Source organism: Ambystoma mexicanum, chromosome 13 (genome assembly GCF_040938575.1).
Source record: "Ambystoma mexicanum isolate Mex_15411 chromosome 13, UKY_AmexF1_1, whole genome shotgun sequence".
NCBI lineage: Eukaryota > Metazoa > Chordata > Amphibia > Caudata > Ambystomatidae > Ambystoma > Ambystoma mexicanum.
The window spans coordinates 337,253,101-337,281,074 of record NC_090938.1 but is presented as its reverse complement, the minus strand read 5'-3'; the positions used below and the strand labels follow the sequence as shown (position 1 = coordinate 337,281,074).

General features: G+C 47.8%; 1 protein-coding gene across 4 annotated transcripts in view; it reads right to left on the bottom strand.

Annotated features, from left to right (window-relative positions):
* Positions 1-27,974, bottom strand: part of CDH24 (cadherin 24) — a 1,353,690-nt gene that overhangs the window by 90,823 nt on the left and 1,234,893 nt on the right. For all 4 annotated transcript variants that reach the window (XM_069633835.1, XM_069633833.1, XM_069633832.1 and 1 more), the window contains one exon: positions 9,941-10,699. In XM_069633835.1, coding sequence (XP_069489936.1) covers positions 10,173-10,699 — 527 coding nt within the window. In that variant the 3' untranslated portion in view covers positions 9,941-10,172. The remainder of the gene's footprint in view (positions 1-9,940; positions 10,700-27,974) is intronic.

Genomic DNA, 27,974 nt, shown 5'->3' with positions numbered 1-27,974 from the left:
TTCTCCCCCATCCCACTCCCGCCCTCCAAACCCCACTTACCTTATTTTTGATCCTTTTTCGGGAGCGGATGCGCTGGGAACACTCCCAGCGCGTCAGCTCCCGATGCCCGCCATGGAAAGGGAAAACGGACTCCGTTTTCCCTTTCCATGGCGGCGGCCATTTTCTTGGTCGTTTTTTTTTTCTCCTGAAACGCTGCAGTGCGGAAACGCCGCAGCGTTTCAGGACAAAAAAAAAATAGCTTTTAGTGCCCCGGTCACGCAATTTTTGCGGGCCGGGGTACTAATAGCAATAGAACCCTCGCGTCGGGGGCATTACCGTCTCAGGTAATGCCCCGGGGCCTTCGGTAAGGCCTTCGCTTCGCTCGAGTCCTTACCTATGGGCCCCGGGGCATTCCCTAAGACGGTAATGCCCCCGACGCTCGGGTTCTATTGCTTAATTATGTGTCATTGAATAATACTGAAGTGTTGTCAACAAAGACAAAACATGATGGGGTTGGAAATTCTGCTATATAATCAATTTTATGTATGAATTAAATATGGTTGTGTAGAAATAATTAATCAGTGTGAAAATAGATGTATAAATGAAATAAAGAAATGGACGTGTCCCATAAATCTGGCAATCTTATGCCACTCCTCTCTCTCAAATCATGTGTGATGTCCAGCACATTAACTGTTCTGATTTCAAGTGATGCCAAAGAGAACACTTTACATCCTAAGATCTCTAGCTTCAGGCCTCCAAATTCTTAAATAATTGACTCGACCGGCAGGGTGAGTTCCTTAGTTTACATACTCGACCTAAGAGAAATGAACTTGGCCTATGGTGACAAGAGACAAGGGGCCTCATTACGAGTTTGGTGGTAGCCATGGAGCTCTGAGCTCCATGGCTGCCGCCAAACCGGGCTCCTTTACCGGGTTCCCAGAATGGGGAATTACCGGGCCATTCCGAGTACAGAGGGCCCGGTAATTCCTCCCTCTGGGAACCCAGGCCCAGACCTTCCCCATTCCCATCTGAGCCCACATAGGGCTCAATGGGAATGGGAGAGGGAGCAAACAACGGGCCGATTACGAGCGGCCCGCTGTTTGCTCCCTCTTCCCCTCGCGGGATCCGGTAACGAAGTCTGGTTCTACCAGGCGTCCTTACCGGTCCCACGAGGGGACCTTGTAATTTTGAGTAGTGGGATTAACGGGTCTGCCTCCTTTAGCGGAGCCCGTTAACCCATTACGCAAAACTCGTAATGAGGCCCAAAATATTTACCAGTGCTTTTTTTAAAATGGCGCATGCCACCATACTGACACTTTTTATTTTGAACAATGTGGCCACCCAAATATCAGTGATGCACAGTAAAGCTTTTATTTGCCATTTACTGTGAACAAAGTTTGTTCACAGTAAATGTCAAATAGGTTTCAAACATCCCTATATTCATCAGCAAGGTTAAGTACCATGCAAATGGTACTTGCCCTACATAAAATCTCCTCGCCAATGCAAGTCGGCTGGTAAACTTTGTGAACCCTGAACTTTCTCCCCTCCTTGTCAGGTGGAGCTGTATAGTCTGATAATGGATTATTAGAATGCCATTAAGTTGCCACTATAATTTAATAGGCTGGCTGCTGACCTCAGCTTGTAATGCAAGATTGTCCAGAGCCTTATACCCCCTCTCAGGTCTAGCAGTAAAGGCAGGTGTTGAGTGTGCAGTCTTAAGAATTAGTTCACCTGTCTCGCAGATGTCGTTTAGAATTGATATGGTGGTGACTGAGCAGCATTGCCTGTGCCTTCAGTCATACAATGCAGATGTTGTTCTTCTGAGATGCCACATGCAGATGAAACAATGCAGCTGCCTTAGCTATCATATCATGAAAACAGTCAATGTCGTCAGAGCTGGGCACCCTCTCATTCTAGTGATTTTCTTCTAGGGGCTAGGTAGTCATCCTAACAATCCTCCTCCTGAGAGTCAGTGTAATGTTGCCTTCCCCTGGTTGATTTCCATTATCCTCTGGCTCTTCCAACGTACACAGCTCCATAATATCCTCTTCACAAGCTAGCAGGGCAGGAAACTGCATTGCTGTATGCGGAGGAGGCAATGCCTGAGGCAGCCACTAAATGGGCCTGCTGGAAGGGCACCAGTGTCAAGAACCTTCTTTGCAGGGAATAAAGAGGTCGTCTCCCAACCCTGCTGATGCCACCCCTGGGTGCGAGCAGCACTGTGCTGTATGCCTCTGAATCTTTGCCGAGGTACCTTACAAAGATTGCACAAGGAAAGGCTGGGAAAGTTCATCCTCCTCCTCCTGAAGAAGGCCAGACATTCTGTTCCTTGTATATTGCACAGCAGAACCGACACCCCCTTCTTCATCATCCCCGTGACACTCATGCCTTGATTTCCTGTAGGATAACGTCCAATGGATCAGCCATTTCCACAATACGGGAAACCGTATAATGTCCATTGATGTTGTCGACAAGGTCATGGGTGGATCATTGACAAAGGGGTTGTTTGTGAGGCACCAGTGAACACATCTATTGATGTGACGATGGCTATTGACGAGATAAGTTATTGGTGGAGGGCCAGTCATGGAGAAATGAGTGGTGACCTTTCCATCGACTGGAGGGCGGGTGGCGGGGGGGGGAGGGGGACCGGGGGTGCTATTTTATGAATGGTGACCTGAAGGTCAATGAGAATATATTCTTTGTGTTTGATGATCGACACTTTGCAGGTGATGTAGCGACTGTGGTTGGGCAGGTGGATGGTGGACCTGCTGATGGTGAAGGAGGGATTTCTGCGTCCATATTTATTTTGATTTGGATTTAGAGGTTTTTTCTACTTTGGGGCTTCTTGCAGGGAGATGACAGCGGCCCCTTGGGGATTGGTTTGTGAGAGGAATGGGATCTCTACACAGAAGTAGCTGTCATCTTTATAGGAGCATGCTTCACAGGTATCCTGCACTTTAAGGCAGAAACTGGAGGCCTCTCTTTCAGAAAAATGCATATTGGCCTTGCTGGGCAACGTTAAAAGTCACTTTTGTCTTTCCAGAAATATTTTATGAGTCAAACCCTTTCAAATCCTGCACAACCTAGGCTTGTGAGCAGAGTGATGGCAGTATACACACTGCGAGTGTGAGTGTTTAGAAAACCGATTTCTTCCCACACTTTTACAGTCCTTAAAGTGTAATTTCCTTACCTCGGATCCACACCACTAGTAACTTTCTCAGAGGCACACATCACAGAGGTGTGAAGACTTTTGCTGGGGCTATGCAGGTTAAAACAACACAAAGCAAAGCAGCAAACTGTTCAACAAGAGCAGTCGGTGCAGTGCAGCTCTACACGGGGACACTACTGATGGAAAGAGGTCCTTATAATATCCAACAGGCATCAAATATCCCAGAGAATGAACCTATGCTACCAATGAATGAGTATGAACCTCTTTTTTGTACAGCTTATTGAAGTGGTCAAACACTTACGCACACTACCAGGTGGATACAACATCTACCCTCAACTTGGACATGGACCCTTGGCACAGACATGCGTTCCACCCGTCTTCCAGCATAATCAGCAGAGACTTAGACAGGGTAGGGCCTTGTGTCGAGTCTGGAGGGAAACAGCAGGTAAGTATAACACGTTTGTGTATCTGTGTATGTGAGGATTGTATGTATGTCTGCATGTATGCACACAAGGGGGGGTTGTAAGTACATGCATGTAAGCGAGGGTGTGTCTGTAAGGACACGCAAATGAATGAATGCAGTGTGAATGGCGTATATGGGTGCGAGCTCATGTGTGAATGCAGCGTGAATGTTCCGGGTGCTAGAGTGAATGACGGAGAAGCTGTATGGGCGTGTGACTGGGTGATGAATGTGTATGACTGTGTGGTCTATCTGTGTGTAAGTCTATCTGTGTGTGTGTGTGTATCTGTGTGTGTGAGTGTCTGTGTGTGAGCGCCCCTGTGCCTGATTGATGTGTGTGTCTTGGTGTATCTGTAAGTGTCCGTTTGGGTGTGTGTGTCTCTGTGTATGTCTGTCTGTGCATGTGTCTGTGTATGCGAGGATGCGACCCGGCAGGAGCATTGGAGCATAACATTTCTTTTGGCAGGGGCATGGCATGCTTTAATGTTATTTTGTGGCAGAGCAAAGCCGACTTGAGTGTTATTATGTGAGGCAGAGGTTTGGGTGGGGGAAGGGTGCTACAATGGGCCTGGCTGGGTCCTATTGTGGCATTGCATTTTGTACTCGCATTAAGGATAAAACCATCTTTGTGAGTGTTCTTACAAGAGGGAGGGCACGATTCCTTACTGTGGCATTGTTTTACTGGTGTTAAGGTGAAAGGCAACATGACCACAGCAGGTGTGTTTTTACATGGGGAAGTGTGTTTTTACATGGGGGAGTGGCATTTGTGCAGACAGCAAGGCAATGTTTTCTGACTGTGGCATGACATTTGTTGCTGGTGTTAGGGGGCACATATAATATGAATGTTCTTATATGGGGGATTTGTGTAGTCAGCAAGGACATGTTTTCTTACTGTGGAATGGCTTTTTTCACCGGCATTAAGGCAAATCAAACAGGAGTATGTTCTTACGTGGGGGTATTGACACATATTGTCAGAACCAGCAATTATTTATTTACTGTGCTTAAATAGTGCTTTTATCCAAAGTACTTGATAATGCAATGAAAGGGGTACAATAAATGAATAACAATCAATAGGTATCCATTAAAGACCTGCTGGTTCGAATAACAGAATCAAGAAGAAGAAATCTGTAATAAATGATTCTTACGCTGGTTTTTAAAGAGAGAGAGAGAGAGAGAGAGAGAGAGAGAGAAAGAGAGAGAAAGAGAGAGAGAGGGAGAGAGAGAGGGAGAGAGAGAGAATCCTAAGATTCAGAGGCAAGGAGCTGGAAAGAATATAAGGGAGTAGTAGCACAAAGTGGATGAGGAACCAAGAGAAGAAATTGAGAAGCAGAACGAAGATTATGAGCAGCTTGGCAGAGTGAGATCAAGGAGCAAAGATCAGCTGAGGCAATCGCATTAGTGTATTTGAAAACTAGATAAGGAAAATTGAATTTTCAATGCTGCTGAATAGGTAACCATGTTAGATGGTCAAGATAAACAAAAATATGAGAGGAAGGAGGAAACAGAAAAGAATCCTAACAGCCGAATGCAGAACTGTACGTAAATGGAGAAAGACGTAGTTTGGCAAGCTAACTTAAAGAGAACAGCAGTAATACCGACGAGAAAGAACCAGGTATTGGAGCCACGTTTTAGCAAATGAAAAGGCAACCAACTGCCAAAGTTTCCTGATGTTTAAAAGGTGGAAGTGGCAAGAATGAACCACATATGTGATTTGAGATTGGAAAGAAAGAGAAGAGTCACGGAAGACCCGCCAAATTAGGCCCATGAGAAGTTATTTCAGTTCCACTGTCTTGCTGCTAACTCTCATTTAGTCATTAGCTACCTTAGCCAATGCATTCATAACTGCCAATACATCTGTTTCTGTTACTGTCCCTTTACTTCCACAAAATGTTCACCTCTGCTGCAACCTCTTATTCTGTGATGCTACCTCACTCGCACTCTCCCTTTCTCTTCTGCAGAATCAGGAACTATACATAGCGTGGCACAAATCTAAATTTTACATGAGATCCCAATTATAACTGGGTCCAGCGCATTTGACCATCATGCTCTGTTTTCTAGAAGTCCCAAAGTGCCTTTGTGCACCCAAAGTGCCTTTGTGCAAATTCCCCAGAAATAGAGTGAATATCAGATAGGTATGTCTGCATGGCACCAGTTGGCTTAAGGTGTCAAGAGTAGCTGCTAATATCTGTGGGTATCAAGCGAAACAGGCTAAGGCTACATCCAGGAGCTAAATAGCTCCCAGTGCCTAGCAATTTCAAAACCTGTAGCCTGGTAAAAGTATCATCCCGATTTACTTCTGGTTTGCAATTATTAGAAAAAGAAAGAACCTTTCTTGGCTAGCGTTCCCACACAGGACCATCACACTTTTAAGAGTGGAGGATTACTGTTGCACTCTCTCTCTCTCTCTCTCAATTACCCCATGTGAACTTGCAGTGAACAGAGAAAAGATGGTAGACAGAGCCATGAGGGCAGGAGTGGAGTGCAGTTTGAGATGAGTTTTCATTGAATGGGGTAATTTAAATCGCCAAATGTGCTGACTAAGGGTCCATTTAATTATCAAATCTACAGAAGCAAATCTACAGAATTACATAGCAAACTGCTATGCAACACTGCTCATGTTATGCCTTGGAATGCACAGCTAAACCAAGACCCAACTGAATCTTACATGGTCTCAAGGAATATACCACCCCATACATGAACTTGACGAACTTGAATAACCCAACATTTCCCACCCACTAACCTCCAATATCATTATCATCTCGCTCCCTCCTCCACCTTTCATTCCATACATCAAACCGCTAAGACACAATCAGCAGCAGTTTGACTGTGTATATATCACCTCGGTTTATGGTCATTTTGTCTAAAACCATTGCATCTAATGCCATTCCATCGACATTTTTCCCTCTAAAAAATGTCCATCTAATGCATTTGTTTTTCTTTTTCCCCCCACCAAACACCTGTTTTTTATCCTTTAAAATACACCTGAACAAAAATTAACCCTTTACCCCCCAAAAACGTGCATTAGATGGCCATTTTTTAGATAGTAAAATTCTGATGGAATGGTATTAGATGGAATGGGTTTAGATGCATTGACTAGATACCATCACCTCCTGACACACTTAACCACAGTTATCTGCTCTAACATCCAACCATGTTATATCCCCAGGACTAACAAGGTGTGTAGGATTGAATCGTGTTAGTACTCAACAGCGCAGACCACCATTGCCCCATGTGGCAATACAAACCCCAGCTGTCCCAATCCAACTCACCTAGAATCTCAGCAGAACACAGACAGCGGGAACTTACAAATCTGCATACATCACCATGACGGTATTCACATCTTTCCTCTCCCTCTGCTCTCACTAAGCCCTCCACCCCCTTTTACAGAACCGATTGCCATGAGGTTGTCTAAATGACAGAATAGCTGCACAAGACCCAGTTACCTTACAATACATTAATGAGAATCTGGAAGAAAACATGCATAACACAGCTGTAGAGAATGTCGGTGACTATTGGGCTGGAGTAGGCAACCCCCTTTGGGAGGCCACAAGAATAACCGGGCTGGTGGATCAAAGGGGCGGGTGAAGATGGTGCTGGCCCTTACCCCCAGCAGGTGCCGGTAACATGAGTGGGGGGATGGTGGGGTGTTGAGCGCAGGGGCAAGCCCTCAAAAACCGAGGCGAGCAAGATGTTGGAACGCATACAAAAATGGCAATCATAGGCCTGCAGGAACAGTGGAGTATGACCCAGCAGGCCAATAAAAACACAGTGGGCATGGGCCGGTGACACTGTCTCCCCCACAACGGCACCTGGGATGTGGATCGCTTGATGCTGAATTTCAGTGGAACTGGTTCTGAGAGCTGGTACACATGGCGAGAGGAAAGGGCCCCTTTCCCCGCCCAGATATGGGGCATGATAGGGGAGGTCTGATGGTCCTGATTGACGAGGCCTTGTCTCCAAGCATGATCCGACGATACAAGAGGAATTGGAACAAGAATCTTCAAGTCCTCAAGGCAGCCTCGAGCCTTGTGCCACCGGAGACCACTGGTGAGTGGAGATTTGTGTGACATGGGCTTATTGCAGCAAGAATGCTAGGGGCTGGGCAGCAGTCCACTTGGCAGCCGTGGCATACTTTTGGCTTTGGCTCAATTGTTGGTGCTAGTCCCACCTAATGCCCAAAGCATTGGTACTGTAAAAGAGAAAGGAGAAAGGGAAGTTTGGAAACAGTCTATGTCGTTGGAAGCACCAGCTGGGCCTTGTTTTTTCAAGGAGGACTGTGTTTGTGCCATTTTCAACCCTGCTTTAAGGACTTTTTTGTGGTGTTTGGAGCTTGGACTTCAGCACTGCATTGTTGTTTGGTGAACATTTTCAAAATATTATGGACCCACTTGGCATACATTTTAAGGAAGGGGATCTTTACACATGGATCGTTAATGTGCTCTGCATGTCTATCGTGCAACCACCATCTTTTGCGAAGTCGCAGAGCAGCAGAGAAACAGGACATGATAAATGCAGTCTCTATCGCCCCAAAACATTGAAGAATTGCAACCGATCCTTGCTGATTTCTTTCAGACTGAGGGGCCTGTGGCAGCGCAGGAGGGAGGCGCTCGGAGCCACCCAGGTGTTTTTTGTGCTCAGGTGAGCAGGGCGGCTTCGGTATCAGCGTGGGGCTGTGTTTGGCCTTCCCCGCCCATGGGTGATCTCACACAGGAAGCCGAGAAACCCGATGCCACCTCAAGCAGATAAACCGGACAGCGCCGCCATTGCAAAGGCTGCTGGAACCTATCGCGGCAGGGCAATACAAAAAATGCAAGCAGGAAAGCTCTTCCAGAAAATGTCAGTCACCCGTGCTACACACCACCCAACAAACGGTATGGTGTCTCCCCGCTTTACATTATAACGCTAAATATCACTCAACAAACTTGGAAGGATTAATGTTAGAGTGCCGCCTCCTGGGGTTCGAACCCGTGATCTGCAGCCGACATCCAGCACCCACAAGCTATATTGCCTCTGACTTACTCTCAGAGCCAAAGTGCAGGCCTCTAGCAAATGCACCGGGCAGTCTTGCAGCAATGAACTGGACCAAGCATTGGCAACGCCAATAGTTTGAGCGTTTACCGTTGTTCTTTGTATTATGCATTTCTAGGCACCTGGGTGCAAAGAGGAGAGTGCAATGTTTGAAAGGAGGATGTGATAAGGGGTGCAGGTGTGCAATAGAATGAGATGAGGAAAAGTGTAGCCATGCATAAAGATTGCCGATAATTGCATAATGCAAAGAACAACAGTACCTGCCAAAACTATTGACACTGGCAATGCTTGTTTTTTCGAGTAACCTTGGTGCCTGACCCCGCCGTCCCCCAGAAATGGTTGTGGAGGTAGACTCTCCCTCTGCAGGCTGTGCCTGCCTCAAGTTCAGCAGTGTGGCATTATCTGAAATGTGTGTCACTCCACTGCCTGGTGAATAGCCACTGCATGTGTAGTGAGGAGAAGCCATCTTGCATGTTCCATTATCCAAATCACCATGAGCCAGGACAACTACGAGGCATGAGGCGCAGCTGGAGATGAATTTCCCTCAGAAGGGTGTGCAGCAACATATAGACGCTTCGAACAGGGACATTCTTGGCAGTGCTGTGACTGGCGTTTACTGTGGGGTTCCAAGCAAATCCTCTTACATGGGCACCTCACCATTTTAGGGGACCCATCAATAATGCGAGGATTCCAAGAGCTGTGGTTCTTGCCACACGTGTCACCCATTTTTAAAGACAACCGTTGTCCTGCATGATTTAGAACCATGTTGGTGTGATTTTGCCACTTAACATTGTATACTTTGTATCCATATTTCTGTTGCACCTGCAAGGCCCATCAAGCTACGTATCACGCATGCCATTTTAGTTACTTGCCCCTTACCAGATGCACATTCAATTTAAAATGCCTTGAATGATACCATATTTGCCCCGGTACTCGCCGCTCTGCTGAGGAAAAGCCTTGTGGCCGGCCTTACTTCCAGAAATCAAGCATCTCAGCGACCTCAATGCATTTCTCTTTACAATATTGGAGTCAATCTGAACTGCCAAATCATGTGGGTTTGACTAGAGAGCGCACACCCCCTCCCCAGGGTTCTGCTCCTTAGAGTTGGAAGGCAGGGGGCATATCCTACACATGGCAAGTAACTCAAATGATTTAATGAGACTTTTATGGCACTACCAGTGCCAGTATCGGTTTTGCTATCAGAGGAAAATAAATGATGTTCACTCACACACACACACAGCCTGGCAGTGGTATATAATAATGGCGTCTTCCCTCAGAGGCTCTCCTAAGGAGAAGCACCTACCTTTTGTTGGTGATTCTTTTTGAAATTAAGGTGGTTTTGGGTCAGGACCTGAGATGGAAACAGCAAAGAATAATCCAGGGTTTTGGGACAGACTTGGCTGACTCCCTCTCTATGTATCTCGTGCTTCTCTTTCCACAGGTGGGACCGATTGTACATGAAGTTATTATTGAAGCCACAACAACCTGGCCCTTGCCTCTCACGCCTTTGCCAGGGTGGCTCCCGGATGTCTCTTTTAAAATGGGGGCCCGGCAGCCCCGTACAAGTCTGCCAGGGTCTGGAAGCGCGGCCCCCACTCCTCCAGGTACTCGTAGCCCATATCCGAGTCACCGACACTGGACTCAAGTGCACTTAGGGTGCCCACAGAGGACCCCTGCCCCTCATAACCATAGATTTGGATGGAGTCATACGGTGGCACACTCGGATCCTCGTCCACCTCCCTCAGGCGGCTGCCCAGGAACTGCTCCATGTCTGGGGCGCCAGCAGGGCGGGCCGGCTGCCCGTGCCGGGATGAGGGCTTCTGCTTTGGGAGGACGTCGCGCCGGGAGGCAACAAAGAAGCCACCGCTCATGCCAGGTCCAGGTGCCCCCAGTGCAGCAGCATTGGGGTTCTGCAGGGCGGCCATGTCAAAGGCCTCTGTGTCCTCTTCCCCGCCCCCCTCGTCGTCGTAGGTGATGATGTTCTCGCGCACATCCTCTTCCTCATAGATGATGAGCGAGTCCTTCTTCTGCTTCCTCAGGGCCACGAAAAGCACAACAATCGCTGGGGACAGAGAAGGGATAAGAGAAAAGGATTATTCACGTTTTCCAAAAATAGGATTTTTCCTCTTTACCTTCCACACATTCTTTACGTAGTTCTTTCCCTTCATTCATTATTTGAATTCCTTGTGATGAAATTCACTTCAAGTGTCAATGCTTGCTACGTTTACCAATATCTCTTTTTACATAACTCTTTGAAAAAATGTGTTTTTCGATTGATGATTAACTGTTGGATAAAATTGTGTAAGGTTTGTTTTTTACAAGAAACACAGCACAAAGAAATTGTTTAATACAAAATCTCTTTTCAGTTTCTCCTTCCTGAATTACAGCTCTGCCAGAGACGTCATTTGGGGGTAGCCACAGGTAGCAGCTGCTACCCCTGGTATTCCCCTTGCACAGGGTTGGACCGTCCTATAGGGCGATAGGGCAATGCTATAGGTGCCCGACCATGATTCTAGGATGAGCCCATTTTTGGGATAGAATGGACCTTCTTTCTGGCTAGAGTGGGACAGTTTCAGAAGTTACTACACTCGTTTTAATCGATATTACTAAGCAAACACATTTCCAAATGCATTGCTTGCAGCGTATTTGACCAGGAACACACCCTGGGATAGGACTCAGTCTGGTCTGGATAGTAATGAATTGTAATGTGTGATGGTGGGCCACCTTTGCATTGGTGCCTAGACGATTGTTATGCCCCAGTCCGACACTGCCCTTGCAATCTGCTGTCCCTGTGGGTACTACCCCTGGCTCTAGAGGCAGTGCCAGCAGCATCAGGCTGGTGCCAGATTAACTTCAGCAGGGTGCTGCTTTAGGGACTCAACGATGCACGCATACAATGTGCAGAAGCCTTGTCCTTTCATTTTTGCATTTAATGCATAGCTGTCTGCACACATTAAATGCATCAATTAACAAAAAGTACACATGCACATATAACATAATATTGTGCTAAACAATAAACTACATAAAATAGGTCATGTTTCACCTAAATGAGAGGATCACTAACTAAAGTATGAGCTTTTACCCAGCATTACTGCGCAGTTAATTATGATAGCTGGTAATCAGTTTCCATGGTAGCGCATATACATATTTGAGCTTGGATGATCAATTTGCATAGTGCTTTAAACAGGAGTCCACACGTTTGCATGTGGTGCGGAGACCATGCACTTCGTGGTGGCACAGCCTAGCATGTGGTTGAAGTAATGGTGTGGGAGTCTACATGGGAATTTGAGACTGCGAGTGGTGTGTGATGCCTGCACCTGAGCATATAAAACTGTACCATGCATATCACACCTATACCTGACTTATGATGCATTTCCCAGCATGATATGGCATTACTTGGGCATGTGAGGCTGCACTTGCCATATGATGTTAACACCTGGCCATGTGATACTTTGCCTTGCATGCAATTACTATATCCGGATTATGAGGCTTTCGTTGGCATAGCTAGTGAGATAAACACTTGCCTCTAACATGGCATGCATGCAGCTCACAGGTTGCAGTCCTCAACTTTCAGAGGGTGATATATGGAGCTTTATTAAGCTGTAGAATATTGCTTAGAAGTAGAAAGAATCTGACATGAAGTACTAGATGAAAAACAGATATTATTTGGGCGTTGAGACTACGCCTGGCACATAGAAGAGGTACCTAGGCATATATCTGCCTGGCATGTGAGGCTATAACTGGTGTATCATACCTTGGCATGAGAGGCTGACCTTAGCATATGCTGGCAGGACCTAGGAAAGTGAGACTGTGCCTTGAATAAGATGACTTTAGGTGGCATATGATGTCAGTACTTTAGCATTTGTAGTTGTGCTTGTCATATGATAATGGCACGCGAGCGTATGAAGCTGAACCTTGCGATGATGACTATCTAGTATCTGGCACTACAGCTGGAAGGGAATGGTAGTAAGTGGAATTATGAGGCTCACATTAAGCGAATCAAAAGGCCGTGGGTCTGGCATATGTTGTGTGAGCCTCTAGGAAATAATAGCTGTACCCCTGGCACTTCACAGCAGGACTCTAGATAAAATGAGTATCTAAAATAACCACGTGTTTGCTAACATAATTTCGTTATTGTGTCAAGCTTGCACAAATTGTAAAATGTTACATTTTGTTTACGTCAGTCATGTCACTTCCTGTGATGTCATTGGGACAATAGGTCATTTGATAGCTGTTGCGATGTCACTTGGTGTGTGCTTCCACTTCTGCTACCCCTGCCAATTGTAAGACATAACCTCCCTGCAGGTCCCTACCCCCATCCGGGCACCCCTTATTTTATCTCCCCACTTTCCTGTAGTACGTCCCCCTTTGCCCTTATTCGCATCCCTTATTTTTATGTAATGATGACATCTCAGTAGTGATTCCATTCTGTTCAAGAAGAAACTCTCCTTTACGAATGGACAAGGACATGCATGTGTTTTTTTGTTTCAGATTTATTTTCATTAGTAAAGTTGAAGAAAGCTAGGTAGTTTTAGTAAGACTCTATCCATGACCTGTGGGTGGCTAATGTTCACACAATGCTGCATCTATGGCCTCCAAGCCTTCTATAGTTATTTAGATCTGCTCTAACTTTCTTTTCCAGGGTGTCTAGTTTTTTTTGCTAGAATATCAATTGGGCAATCCCTTTGTTCAACATCATGGAGCTAATTTTGATAAAATGGGAGCCGTTTAGACTTTAACGTAAGTGGGCCCCCTGCCAAATTTTGGTAATTTGCACTGTGGGGTGCAAATGTAAAGGGCAAAAGGCAGCGTACTAGTGTTGAGTCGCTTTTTGCCCATCACATTTGCACTGCGCAGCATGGCAGGCAGCGTTTACCTTTGATTGTGAGCGCTGCTTGCCATGCTCATACTTAATTATCATTGTGAACACTGCTTACAATAACTGCATGGTAAGCAGTGCTCACAATTAAAAATAAATACACTCTGACATGTGAGCAAGGCAGATAGCGTTTGCAATGGTATGCTATGGGGTCCGCCTGATTTATGCTGATGCATAAAGCTCGCACACCCCATAGGGATCGCCAGCATGTGCGCTGGCAAGAAAATCCATCCTGGCACAAATGATGGAGCATTTGTACAGTGGAGAGGCGGCAGAAATGCAAGTTGCATTCCACTCATCCTCTCCTCCATACAAATGAATGAATGTTATTCCCCCACGAAATGTTGCATCCATCTAAGACCAGATTTCCCTAGGGTTCTATGTGGGGTGAGAAGTTAATGAAAATAACCTCACATGCCCACATCACTCCTTGTCTGGAGAAGAGATACCAGACAAGGGAATTTGCTAGTGAAAATACTAGTCACTCATGGCACACAAGGACTATCCTAATTACCTTGAAGAGAAGGAATGATAGACCCACTCCCATGGGACGACTATAAAAGGTCTTTTGGATCCATGGGAGGTAGAGTTTGGAAAGTTGTTTTAAAGAAACGGTCACTCCATGCACTTAAAAAAAATCAATCATCAGTAAACCCGTTCCACACCTCATAAGTCTGTTTCAATGAACTTATCACTGCGACCCACCCTCGGGCATCATGTTCATCTTGTGGTACTGCCAAGTCAGGCATGGTTGAATTAAGTTGGAATGCTCTGGTAACAAAAACTGGGGCCTTCACCCCTGCTGGTGAGGACTGCTGCCACCAGAGCTAAACGTAGTCTCGACACATTGACTCAATCAAGTCTTGCCATAGAAATGAGGGAGAAACCTTTAGCTCCAATGAATATCAAACAAAGCCTTGCTTTATTTTTACTTTATTATCCATGTTTGTATCTCATTGTGTGTTCAGTGTTTGAAACTACATTTTGCTTTACCAAAGGACTTTGTACACCTTGGTGAACCTACAACATACTCAATCATCTTCTACATTAGCGTGGGTTTGTTCATAGCGTACTCTAAAGTAAGGACCTTTTAGAACTGCTCTGATCTGGGACTTCCAACTGAGATCTGCATCCCAAGTAACTTCCACTTGTGTTGCACATTTAGTATTTTTCGGTAGGTTGCTTGGTCAAGTATCATAACCTCCACTTCGGAAAAGCATTCCGATAGCAAAGTGGAATTTTCCCCAGTGTCGGTTCACACAACAGTATATCGCATGTAATCATCGTAGAAGTGAATCCACAGTCCCTGCCATTCTAGAATTTCAAACAGGGGCTGTATATACATATTGGAAACTATAGGTGCATTGTGCCCCCTGAGTCGTGTCCAAGTGCAACATTAGTCCTTGATCAGAGACAGAGGACAAAAACCATTGCAAGGCTGCATCTGACACCTGTGCCACAGAAATTAGCCAACATAGGAGAAGCCTATGGTCCCTTGTGTCCAAAGATGCCAATTGGGCCAACATAATGAGCAGTGCTGTTTTTCCCTCACCCGCATAGATCAAGATATCATCACGGACTGCACTCAGTGCTGTCTCTGTCCCCTGACTGTGCAGGAAACCATGTGCAGGAAACCAGTTAGGCAGCTATTCTGAATATTTTCTCTGTCCACAAAGGCCTGAAGCTGGCAAGAAAATACTTTATTCACAATCTCAAAGCTCCAGATTAGCCCTGCCGTTGGACATTTGCTACTAGGTGAGGATGAATCTAAAATGGGTATCTACAGGAGGGGAGTCAAGGTGGATTGTTTGAGTGGGAAGGACCACTTACTCCAATCAGAAATGAACACATTTTGTTATATGTGAATATGTGGGCGAATGGTGTTTGGATATTTGAGGCCAAGCAATGCCCGGAGTGTATCCCCTTAATTATTGATAGGTCATAGAGTTCTCCAAAGTGGGCTAATGGATGATGGGGCCATGAACTGGAAATCTAATTTACTGTTCACCGTGGTCCCTTTAGTTTCCCTACGTATCACAGGAAGTCTTATTTACTTACCTGTAACTGTATTTCTCCAGCATTGGATCTTTCATAGATTCACATGCTTGAATATTCCCCATCGTCAGGCCGGGAATCCTCAGTAAATTAAATAATAAAAAATAATATATCAAAAACTTTCCTTTGGGAAAGAAAAGAAAGCTACACCCATGGGGCCCTATAGGGCTTGTGTAGCCTTTCACTTGTGGAGTCCCTCCACCTCCTTATGGTCCTTTAAGGTCCCAACCAATGAGGTGGCAGGGCTTAGGCTCCAGCCCAGTCAACCATCTTCAGATTTTGAACCGTAAGTATTAAGACCAATGACTGACTGGTGGAGGAGCAGCCTCTCCCCAAGGGAGTAGGGCGGGTGCATGTGAATCTATAAAAGATACAAATGCTGGAGAAATACAGTTACATTTAAGTAACTAAGACTTCCCCAGCATTGGACCTTTCATAGATTCACATGCTTGAATAGAATAACTAGCAGTAGTAGACCTCATAACATGCTTGATACCCGGAGTACAGCACCAGAGGTGCATGTACTATAACAGCATGATACCCAGAGGCAGCAGGTGAGTGCACCCCCCCCCAGGACCCTCCTGGGCCCTGGGGAGCAACATCTGTGCGTCTGACCCCTTGCCCCCGATCGCCATCCTGCTTCCCCTGCCTTTTTCCCGCGTCCCTTCTCCCTCCTCCCGCCTCCTGGCCCACCCCCTCCCGTGATTGGTGGAGCCTGACTCCTCGTTGGGCCTAGCGGCCGCAGTGCCCCCTGCCTGCCTCCTTCACACCCAGAGGCAGCAGGTGAGTGCACCCCCCCAGGACCCTCCTGGGCCCTGGGGAGCAACATCTCGGCCTGTGTGGCTGACCCCCTGCCCCCGATCACCATCCTGCTTCCCCTGCCTTTTTCCAGCGTCCTTTCTCCCGCCTCCTGGCCCACCCCTTCCCGTGATTGGTGGAGCCTGACTCCTCGTTGGGCCCAGCTGCCGCAGTGCCCCCTGCCTGCCTCCTTCACACCCAGAGGCAGCAGGTGCGTGCACCCCCTCCCCAGGACCCTCCTGGGCCCTGGGGGGCAACATCTCGGCCTGTGTGGCTGACTCCCTGCCCCGATCGCCATCCTGCTTCCCCTGCCTTTTTCCAGCGTCCCTTCTCCCGCCTCCTGGCCCACCCCCTCCCGTGATTGGTGGAGCCTGACTCCTCGTTGGGCCTAGCGGCCGCAGTGCCCCCTGCCTGCCTCCTTCACACCCAGAGGCAGCAGTTGAGTGCACCCCCACCCCAGGACCCTCCTGGGCCCTGGGGAGCAACATCTCGGCCTGTGTGGCTGACTCCCTGCCCCCGATCGCCATCCTGCTTCCCCTGCCTTTTTCCCGCGTCCCTTCTCCCTCCTCCCGCCTCCTGGCCCACCCCCTCCCGTGATTGGTGGAGCCTGACTCCTCGTTGGGCCTAGCGGCCGCAGTGCCCCCTGCCTGCCTCCTTCACACCCAGAGGCAGCAGGTGAGTGCACCCCCCCAGGACCCTCCTGGGCCCTGGGGAGCAACATCTCGGCCTGTGAGGCTGACTCCCTGCCTCCGATCGCCATCCTGCTTCCCCTGCCTTTTCCCGCGTCCCTTCTCCCTCCTCCCGCCTCCTGGCCCACCCCCCCGTGATTGGTGGAGCCTGACTCCTCGTTGGGCCTAGCGGCCGCAGTGCCCCCTGCCTGCCTCCTTCACACCCAGAGGCAGCAGGTGAGTGCACCCCCCCAGGACCCTCCTGGGCCCTGGGGAGCAACATCTCGGCCTATGTGGCTGACCCCCTGCCCCCGATCGCCATCCTGCTTCCCCTGCCTTTTTCCTGCGTCCCTTCTCCCTCCTCCTGGCCCACCCCCTCCTGTGATTGGTGGAGCCTGACTCCTCGTTGGGCCTAGCGGCCGCAGTGCCCCCTGCCTGCCTTCTTCACACCCAGAGGCAGCAGGTGAGTGCACCCCCCCAGGACCCTCCTGGGCCCCGGGGAGCAACATCTCGGCCTGTGTGGCTGACTCCCTGCCCCCGATCGCCATCCTGCTTCCCCTGCTTTTTTCCCGCGTCCCTTCTCCCGCCTCCTGGCCCACCCCCTCCCGTGATTGGTGGAGCCTGACTCCTCGTTGGGCCTAGCGGCCGCAGTGCCCCCTGCCTGCCTCCTTCACACCCAGAGGCAGCAGGTGAGTGCACCCCCCCCCCCCCAGGACCCTCCTGGGCCCTGGGGAGCAACATCTCGGCCTGTGTGGCTGACCCCCTGCCCCCGATCGCCATCCTGCTTCCCCTGCCTTTTTCCCGCATCCCTTCTCCCTCCTCCCGCCTGCTGGCCCACCCCATCCCGTGATTGGTGGAGCCTGACTTCTCGTTGGGCCTAGCGGCCGCAGTGCCCCCTGCCTGCCTCCTTCACACCCAGAGGCAGCAGGTGAGTGCACCCACCCCGCCCCCCAGGACCCTCCTGGGCCCTGGGGAGCAACATCTCGGCCTGTGTGGCTGACCCCCTGCCCCCGATCGCCATCCTGCTTCCCCTGCCTTTTTCCCGCGTCCCTTCTCCCTCCTCCCGCCTCCTGGCCCACCCCCTCCCGTGTTTGGTGGAGCCTGACTCCTCGTTGGGCCTAGCGGCCGCAGTGCCCCCTGCCTACCTCCTTCACACCCAGAGGCAGCAGGCTTTTGTGGCTGTCCCCATATCCAGAGGCCTTTCTGATCCCCCAGCAGCCCGCTCCCACTCCGCACCCTCTTCCTTCTCTCCCTTCCCTCCCGCCTCCCAACCCACTCAGGCCCGTTCTCATTGGTCCTCTCACCCTTCATCACTAGTCCTCCCAGGGCAGCCCTCTGCCCGTGCAGCCCCCGGCTAAGGGCCCCAAGGCCAAGGGTGGCTCCAACAGAGGCGGCTCCAGGAAGTGTCAGCAGGTGTCCGCAAGGGGACGCCAAGGAAGCCAGCAGCCAACAGACACCAACAAAAACCGTGAGTGTGGCATGGGTGGGGAGTAGAGCAATCACTCTACTCCAGAAAACCCCTGCCACTCTATCTTACCTACCAATAACATAGAGTGCCATAATACTTCCATGCCCACTCTTAGATAGAATTGTGAACATTGGCCTGCGTCGCATCTAGATTGAATTGTGATTGTTAGCATGTCCACACTTAGACAGAATTGTGAATGTTAGCTTGTCCACACTTAGACAGAATTGTGAATATTGGCCTGCGTTGCATCCAGATAGGACTTTAAAGGTTAGCATGTCCACACCTAGACAGAATTGTGCATATTAGCATGTCCACACTTAGATAGAAAGGTGAATATTAGCAATGTCCACACTTAGACAGAATTGTGAATGTTGGGGCAGACTAGAGTACGCAGGGAGGACCAGAGCGCGATTGGCCTGCGTCGCATCTAGATGGAATTGTGAATGTTAACATGCCCACTCTTAGATAGAATTGTGAACATTGGCCTGCGTCGCATCTAGATTGAATTGTGATTGTTAGCATGTCCACACTTAGACAGAATTGTGAATATTAGCTTGTCCACACTTAGACAGAATTGTGAATATTAGCTTGTCCACACTTAGACAGAATTTTGAATATTGGCCTGCGTTGCATCTAGATAGGACTTTGAAGGTTAGCATGTCCACACCTAGACAGAATTGTGCATATTAGCATGTCCACACTTAGATAGAATTGTGAACATTGGCCTGCGTCACATCTAGATGGAATTGTGAATATTAGCATGTCCACTCCTAGACAGAATTGTGAATATTAGCATGTCCACACTTGCTAGTCCACACTCAGACAGAATTGTGAATACTAGCATGTCCACTCTTAGACAGAATTGTGAATATTGGCCTGCATTGCATCTAGATAGGACCTTGAATGTTAGCATGTCCACACTTAGAAAGGTGAATATTAGCAATGTCCACACTTAGACAGAATTGTGAATGTTGGGGCAGACTAGAGTACGCAGGGCGGACCAGAGCGCGCAGGGCGGGCCGGAATGCATGAGTGCATGGAGCGGACCGGAATGTATAGAGCAAACTGGGGTGCATGGAGTAGATAGGAGTGCATGGAACGGACAGGAGCGCATAGAATTGTGTGACGTGTATACTATGGTCTGAAATGCAGATAACGTTTGAAAGAGCATATAACCCATCATATCACACCATCATGCTTACTCTCTCCTTTACATCACCACTCAACTAGAACACAGGGATACTATGACACCATTCGGTATAACTGTTCTCATATCAACATCCGCCGCTCACTCCACATCATTCTAAGTAAACACTGCTGGTTACACACCCCCCAGCCAGGCGTTCTCCTCAGGCCTAACGCAGCCACATCCGATCTGGATAAATCCTGCCAGAACGAACACATACTCCTGACCTCTCAACCATCACACCTACCGCTAGAAAGCAGCTATTACACGGATACCGCACGAGCTGCACACATACCCGGTGCTCACACGCACCTTTTGACCCTCTCTACTCCCTCTACTGATATGAACTTCGGTTCCCAAGGGCGTTCAACCTACCAGCGCCTTCATATAATACCAATGGTATATAAGGCGCTATATAAATGCAAAATAACATAACATAACATAACATAAATACATACATTTATATAAATGTATATAAATGTATATATATATATAGTAATAAAACTTATAGCAAGCAAAATGAGGCTACCAGGAACACATGTTATGGGACAGTGGGAACAATTCATCAATAATCAACAAAGGAACAAGAGGATGCTCCTACCATAAGCAAATGAATGCTGGAGTACTGCTTGTCCCACTGCAGATTAATTCTTGCTGTCTTCTTCCAAGCAGTAGTGCGGGCAAAGGTGTGGAGAGTAGTTAATTTGGCTGCCCGGCCGATCTCCTTTAAAGACACTCCTGCTTGGAAAGCCACCCTTGCTCTGGTCCAGTGCGCTGTGGGCGTGGCTGGCAATGGGTTGTGTCTGAGCTCATGACCTTGAGCGATGCAACTGGATCCCAACGTGCCAGGCTCTGTTTGGATATGCAAATGCGATGAAGAGTCTTTTAGACGTCCTGAATTCCTTGGCCTGTTCTAGGTAGAACTTGAGTGTTCTTGCCACATCTAGGGACTGAAGCGTATGTTCAGCAGTGGTCGTGTGGTTGCCGAAGAATGTAGGTAGAAGGATCCTTTTCGCCAGAATGGCTTCAGACACGATCTCAGGAATACATATAGGGTGAGGATGTAAAACGACGTTATTTCTGTGAAAATTGCTGAAATAAGGTTCGGCGGACAAAACCTGCAACTCCCTGATGCGCCTGTCTGATGTGATGGCCACAAGAAAGGCCTTCTTCAATGATAGGAATTTTAAATCACACCTGCGTATGGGTTCATAAGGTGCTTTCATTAATGCAGCTAGAGCCGTGTTAAGAATCCATGGTGGAGCAATTTTCAGTCGTCTGGGGAAAGAGCTTGTGAGTCCTCTGAGAAAAGCCTTAACCGCAGGGTGAGACACTAAGGAGCGCTGATGGGGTTTGGTTGTGTAAGTGGCCACAGCTGAGAGATGGACCTTAATGGAAGATATTGCTAGACCCTCTTTAGCTAAGTGTAAGTGGTAAGGCAGGATTAGCTCTGCAGATGCCAAGAGGGGATCTGTGTTAGACTGTAAACACCAGTTTCTGATCCGCTTCCACTTTTTGGAATATGTTCATCTAGTAGACAGAGCCCTTGCAGCCTGTAGTATATCCCAGGACTTGGGATGTAGGATGAGGTTGTGGAACTTTCGCTGCTGAGGAGTCAGCCCCTGAGGGGTAGACTGGCTGGGTTGTGGTGAAGTAGCGTGCCCTTCTGTCGAGATAAGAGGTGCGAGTAAGGCTGGAGATGGGACGGTTTCTCGATTGTTAGTTGAAGGAGCATCAGATACCAGATCTGGCGTGCCCACATCAGGGCTATTAGTATCACGGTGCAGGACTGTTCGATCATTGTGCGCAGTACCCACAAGATCAAAGGGTGCTGGTGAAAACCCGTAAAGGAATTTACCCTTCCATGGTACAGAGAATGCGTCTCCCAGGGAGTGTTTTGTCGGATACCTGGAAGCGAACTGATCGCATTTTGTGTTCTTGTGAGTTGCGAACAGATCTATTCTGGGCTTCCCTCACATGCGGAATAGTCTATCGAGATCGTCATTATTTATCTCCTACTCGTGCGGTTGTAGAAATTGCTGGCTGAGCTTGTCTGCTAAGCTGGTGTCCTTGCCGGGAAGGTGCTCTGATCTCATGTGAATTTTGTGATGAAGTGCCCAATTCCAGAGTAGTTGTGGTTCCTGCGAGAGAATGCTGAACTTGGTGCCCCCTTGTTTGTTTGTGTAGTGCATTGATGTGGTGTTGTCCATCTGCACTGTCTCCAACTAGCCTGTCAGAACTGGAAGGTAGGACTTTAGAGCCCACTGCATGGCCCTGAGTTCCAGCACATTTATGTGTAGGCGAGATCCTGTTGATGACCATATCCCGCTGGCCTGAAGGTTGCCTAGATAAGCTCCCCATCCCGAGAGTGATGCGTCCGTCCTCAGTAGCAGGCTGGACGTGGGGGACTGAAAAGGGAGACCTTGGAGAAGATTGGGGAAATTGGCCCACCATCTGACTGCCTTGTGAAAACTTGGTGTGAGACGAACAATGTCTTCCAATGACTCGCAGTGTTGAGCCCATTGGTTGTCCAGCTCCTCCTGAAGCGGTCGCATCTTTAACCTGCAGTTTGGTATGAGGAAGATACAGGTGTACATCATGATCAAAAGGGCCTTGTATTGCCTGACAGTAGAGTTTGTCCTGTCCCTGAACCATGCAATGAGATTTTGCATTGCAGCCACTCTGTCTGACAAGGGGCAAACCCTGGGGACTCGAGTGTCGAGGTCTGCTCATAGAAAAATCGACTTCCGCACAGGTAGAGGCAAGGACTTGTCCTAGTTGATTGAGAAACCTATGTCCTGCAAGAGTGTTGTTGTTCTTTCCACTGGTGCGGACACTGTGTTTAGGGAGGTTCCCTTCACTAACCAATCCTCCAAATAAGGGGAAACCCTGGATTCCTGAGCGCCTGAGATGAGCGGCTACCAGGGCTAGGCATTTTGTGAACACTCTTGGTGCAGATTTTAACCCAAAGGGTAGCACCTTGAACTGGAAGTGCTGGTTGCTGACTGTGAACCAGAGGTATTTCCTGTGTGTTAGATGGATGGGAATGTGAAAATATGCGTCCTCCAAGCCTAGAGTGGCAAGGAAATCTTCCTTTATGAGCCAACGCAGAACCAATTGTAGGGAAGTCATTTTGAACTTTAGTCGGCAAACAAATTTGTTGAGCGCCCACAGATCTAGGATCGGGTGCCACTGGCCGTTTTTCTTTCACATTAGGAAGAAGTGGGAGGGGGAGTAGAAACCCTGAGGAGGTGGTACCCTCTCTATGACAGTCTTTCCAAGTAGTTTGGTGTCTTCTACCTTTAACTGTTGCAGCTGCATAACGTTTTTCTTTGGAGGTGGGCGGTGTGGTGGCTTCTGTATAAATTCTATGGTGTGTCCCCCTTTTATCACTTGAAGCACCCATTTGCTCAATGTTATGGTGTTCCACTGGTTGAGGTGCTTTGAGACGCCTCCTCCTACCGGGGGTTAGATGCGGGAGGAGCATCGGGTAAGGGTCAATTCTTTTTGGCTTGGCACCTGTCATGTTCTGAGTCTCTCTTGCTGCGCTGCCTTTGGTACCTGTTGTAACCTTGTTGCTACCTGCCCCCCGACTGGTAGAATTTGACGAAGACGCTTGACGCTGTTGCCGCAAATGGAATGAAAGGAACATCGGTCCTTGCCTTTGTCCTTTAAAGAGCTAATTGCTCTAGCTGTGTCCGTGTCGGCCTTGATTCCCTTTAAGTGATCATCAATTTATTTGAGAATAGGTCTTGACCATCGAAAGGCATGTCCAAGATCTGGGCTTTTACATCTGGTTTGAAACTCGTGGTATTTATCCAGGGCTGGCATCTAAGTACTGTTGTGTGTGCCATCTGTCTGAAGCTGCACTGAGCGGTGGCCACTGAGGTGTCTATCATGTGGTCCGAGACTGCTTTGCCGTCTGCAATGATGGCCTTGGCCTCCTGTTGGAATTCTTCCGGGAGGTGCTTTGTCAGTTTTGATATGCGGAGCCATAGCTCTCTGTCAGATCTAGGCATCATGGACATGGCGTTGCTGGCCCTTACCGTAAGAAATGCCGCTGTAGAGTCCTTGCGGCCAATCACTTCTAGTTTACATCCTTCCTCATACGGTGGAGCGGTGAGGGGTGAAGCCGGTGTTTGCAGTCTTTTCCTTGATGCCATGGTAATGACAGAGTCCAGTTTTGGATGGCCTCTGAGACATAAAGGGGCCGAGTCTGGGGCCTTGTACTTTTTCTCTGGTCTACCTACTAGTGCTGGGGTGGAGAGCGGTGTGGCGGGGATCTTTACAACTGCATCCCAGAAGGTTTCCAAAATAGGAACTGTAGTGATGGTGCAGCGCCTCTTGTCCCGATGTTCGTAGAGAACCAAAGCTTTTTCTTCAGTAGCGACCGGAATCTTGAAAATGTCACTGACTTTGCCATGACCGTGTGAAAAGACACCACATCGTCTAGGGGTGATTAGCCCGCTGATGAGTCTCATTTTATTCTGTTTCTCAATGGTCAACGACTCCCAGTTTTCTGGGTCTGTGTCTGGCGAGTCCTATCGCAGCTCACCCTCTTCAGGTTCTTCTTCCTGCCTGTCAGAGAACTCCCTAAAGGGGTCATTAGGCAACCCTTTTCCTCTTCAAAGTGAACGGGTGATTCCGGGCCCAATATCGAGGGAGCTGATCTTGCCCTTTGTGGCAAAGATCTCGGGGGTGACAGAGTGTTTCCTCCTCTGAGTTCTGGGTGCCTCACGATGGCATTCGCACCCTTGGTGGCTGTCTGTTGAAGTGGACTGACAAGGTGGTGGTGAGTGGTGAGGCATGCGGTCTCTAGGGAACCTGCTCCGATCGCGGTGCACAGGTGATGTGCTTTGCGGTTGTCTGTCTGCTGAGACTGACTGGGTGGACTGTCTCACCCTTTGTCTTCTGGTGAATAATTCCATAATCCTGTGCATTGATTGTAAGAGCGCTGAGTCGAAAGGATCTGCAGCATCCTCCATTGTAGGTTGCCAGTGAGGGCCATTCTCCTTGAGCTGAACTAGTAAAGGTGCCTCCCCATTCTGGGAATTCCTCCTGTAAGATGATATCTGGGAGCTAATTAATTTCAGTGATTGGCGAGAGAGAGACAGCACCTTCTAATCCTTCCAATTGCGAATGGCCACTTACGTCCTCCGCTGTTGGAGGAAAAAGCTCCTCAATGACCTTTGCAGGAGTCCCTTGAGCTGAATTAGTAAAGGACCCTCCCCATTCTGGGAATTCCTCCTGTAAGATGATATCTGGGAGCTAATTCATTTCAGTGATTGGCGAGAGAGAGACAGCACCTTCCAATCCTTCCAATTGCGAATGTCCACTTAAGTCCTCCTCTGTTTGAGGAAAAAGCTCCTCAATGACCTTCACAGGAGTCCCTTGCATAGACGGTGGTGTTAAACCATGTCCTTGGCCTGTCGACGGCCCCTCCGTCGACAACGGTGGTTGCTTGGTGGACGATTGCTTGGGCATCAATGAACATACCATAAATGGCCTTTCTGTCGACGACCTACCCATAGACAAGTGCTTCATCGACGGGTTCTCCTTGGACGACTTAGCCGTTGACAAATGCTTTGTCGACAAGGATGTCTTCTTCGTCGACGAGTACTTGCTCGATGATTCCTTCATCAACGAATGCTTCGTCGATGAGTCCTTCAACAACAGTGATGACTTTGTCGACGAGGAAGCCGGTTCTGTTGTAGACGGTGGTTTAACCGTTGACGACGGTGCCATTCTAGTAGACAGTGAGTTTAGCTTAGTAATGGATGGTGTCTCCGTGGATGACCGCTTCGCCGACGAGTGAGAAAAAAAGGATAAGGTTTACCTTTTTGTGGATCTCCCGTCACAATACCCTCCTGGGTTCTGGGAGGTTCCTTAGATGACTTTCCACTCTTTTCTTGTCCTTAGCTGGTGAGGAGTGTGCTCTGTCCACTGAAGAAGCTCTCCTTTTAGGAGCACGCTTATCAGTTTGCCAGGACGAGGTTGATGGAGCAGTCTTGCAGGATGCCTCATCTGAGGGCCTTTATCTGCTCCACAGGTGTAAAAGTAGTCTTCTGTGCCTGTCCTCCAGGGTTTACTTGGTGAATGTTTAGCATATACTGCATGATTGAATGTTATGAGGGTAGAGGCAGTAGTTGCAGAGCTTGTGTGGGTCGCTGATTAAGATGTCCTTCTTGCCACACTTGGAACAGGCCTTGAAGAGTGAAGTCTTCTCTTTGACAGTTTGGCCTTGTTGAGCCAGGAGGAGATTTGAGTGACCCAAACACACAATGTTTTGGGGTGTGGAGAGAAAACATACAGGCTTCTGAGAGTAAAGGTAAGAAGCCCTAGTAAGAAGGAAGCTGAAAAGCTTAATTTGGTTGTAAAAATTTGAGATACACTATAAAGAAATTCAAAAAAGCTCAGGGAGCTGAAGAGGATTTCCCTGTACTGAAAGACACAGTGGAAAATCTGAAGATGGCTCACTGGGGTGGAATCCAAGCCCAGCCACCTCATTGGTTGGGACCTAAAAGGACCAAAAGGAGGTGGAGGGACTCCACAAGTGAAAGGCTACACAAGCACTATAGTGCCCTATGGGTGTAGCTTTCCTTTCTTTTCTTTTGCAAGGTAAGGTTTTTGTTATATTATTTTTTATTATTTAATGTATCGAGGATTCCCCGTCTGACGACAGGGAATATTCAAGCATGTGTATCTATGAAAGATCCAATGCTGGAGAAATGTGTTTATTTTGGCCTTACTATCTGCTTCAATGTATGCCACAATGGATAAAACAACTGGTTATATGTTTCCAGTTTTTTCACTGAAGACCTAATTTCTCCTTGAAAACATCCAGATGACCAAACTGTTTGAATGATTTTAAAAAGTTACCTTTGTCTATTCTCAGCCCTTTGTAACTTTTGGTGAAGAATGTTTTTCTTTTTTAGCATTGAAGTTTCCAATATTATAAATATTATAAATTCTGCCTGCATTTTCCAATCAATAAACCAGGTCATTCTGAGCCCGGGTCTCCATCTAGTTTGTCTGTTTTAGTTATTTGTAAATAACGTTAATTCTGGTGTATATCAGTGAGCTGATATCTGTTTAAATAAATGTGCCTTGATCCTGAGGTTGCAGGTATTTACCGCCCTATAACCAACGTCCCATTTCTCTTAGAAGTTTTGGACAGGACTGCTTACCTGCAACTTCAGGAACATGTTGAAAACAATCAACTGTCGGGACAGCATCAGTCGGGATTCAGGACATTTCATGGGACTGAGACTGCATTGATCGACCTCAGAGCCAATCTTACTGAGATCATAGATAAGGGTCGAACTCCTCTACTCATGTTGCTTGATCTGTCAGCAGCGTTCGATCCCGTGGATCACGCTTTACTGCTTAAGAGACTGACAGAGGTCACCAACTGCTCTAATTTAGTTACAGCCTGGATTGGGTCTTTCTTGGGTCCAAGAGTCTTTAGTAATTCGACTGCAGATTTTAAAGCCTCACCTGTTCCTGTGTCATGCAACATGGCACAGGGGTCTTGCTTATCCCCCACGCTGTTCAATCTATAAACACAACCATTATTTGTCAATCTGGACGAGGCTGGGATGAAATACACAAATTTTGAAGACGATACACAGCTGATTCTTGGGTTAACCAGGAATTACGATACTGACTCTGCAGCTTTTGATTCCATCTATTTAATGGTGCAGAACTGGATGGGTTTGAACTCTTTAGACTTCAATGACAGCAAGATGAAGCTGTTAATAACTGGGTCTGACCACAGCCTGAAAAAGCTAGAGGAAAGGTATGAGCAATGTGTGATTTCAGGTTGTAAAATCCCTGTGGTTTCGCCGGTTAAGACGCTGTGAGTTTTTCTTGATTCTAGTCTGAATATGAAGAAACACATTGCATATCTTAGATCCACCTGCGCATATACTACAAAACTAATCAAGCAGATTAGACCATATTTGTCTGCTGGTAACCAGGCTTATGTGGCTGGAGCTCTAATTAAGTACCAAAATTAATTATTGAAATTGCTTGTTTGCTGGCACTTCCAAAACCAACTTAAGATCTTCACTGACCATTCAGAATGGAGCTATTAGAGCGGTGAACAGCCTTAAAAAGATGGCGCATGTTACAGAGGCCAAAAGAGCACTTCATTGGCTCACTGTGTGTCATCCAGTATCGCATAACATCTTGACTCTGACACAAAAATGGCACACAGGCAATGCCCCCAGATATCTTGTTGATCACTTGCAGGAAGCTACAATATATAGGGGACTCAGATCG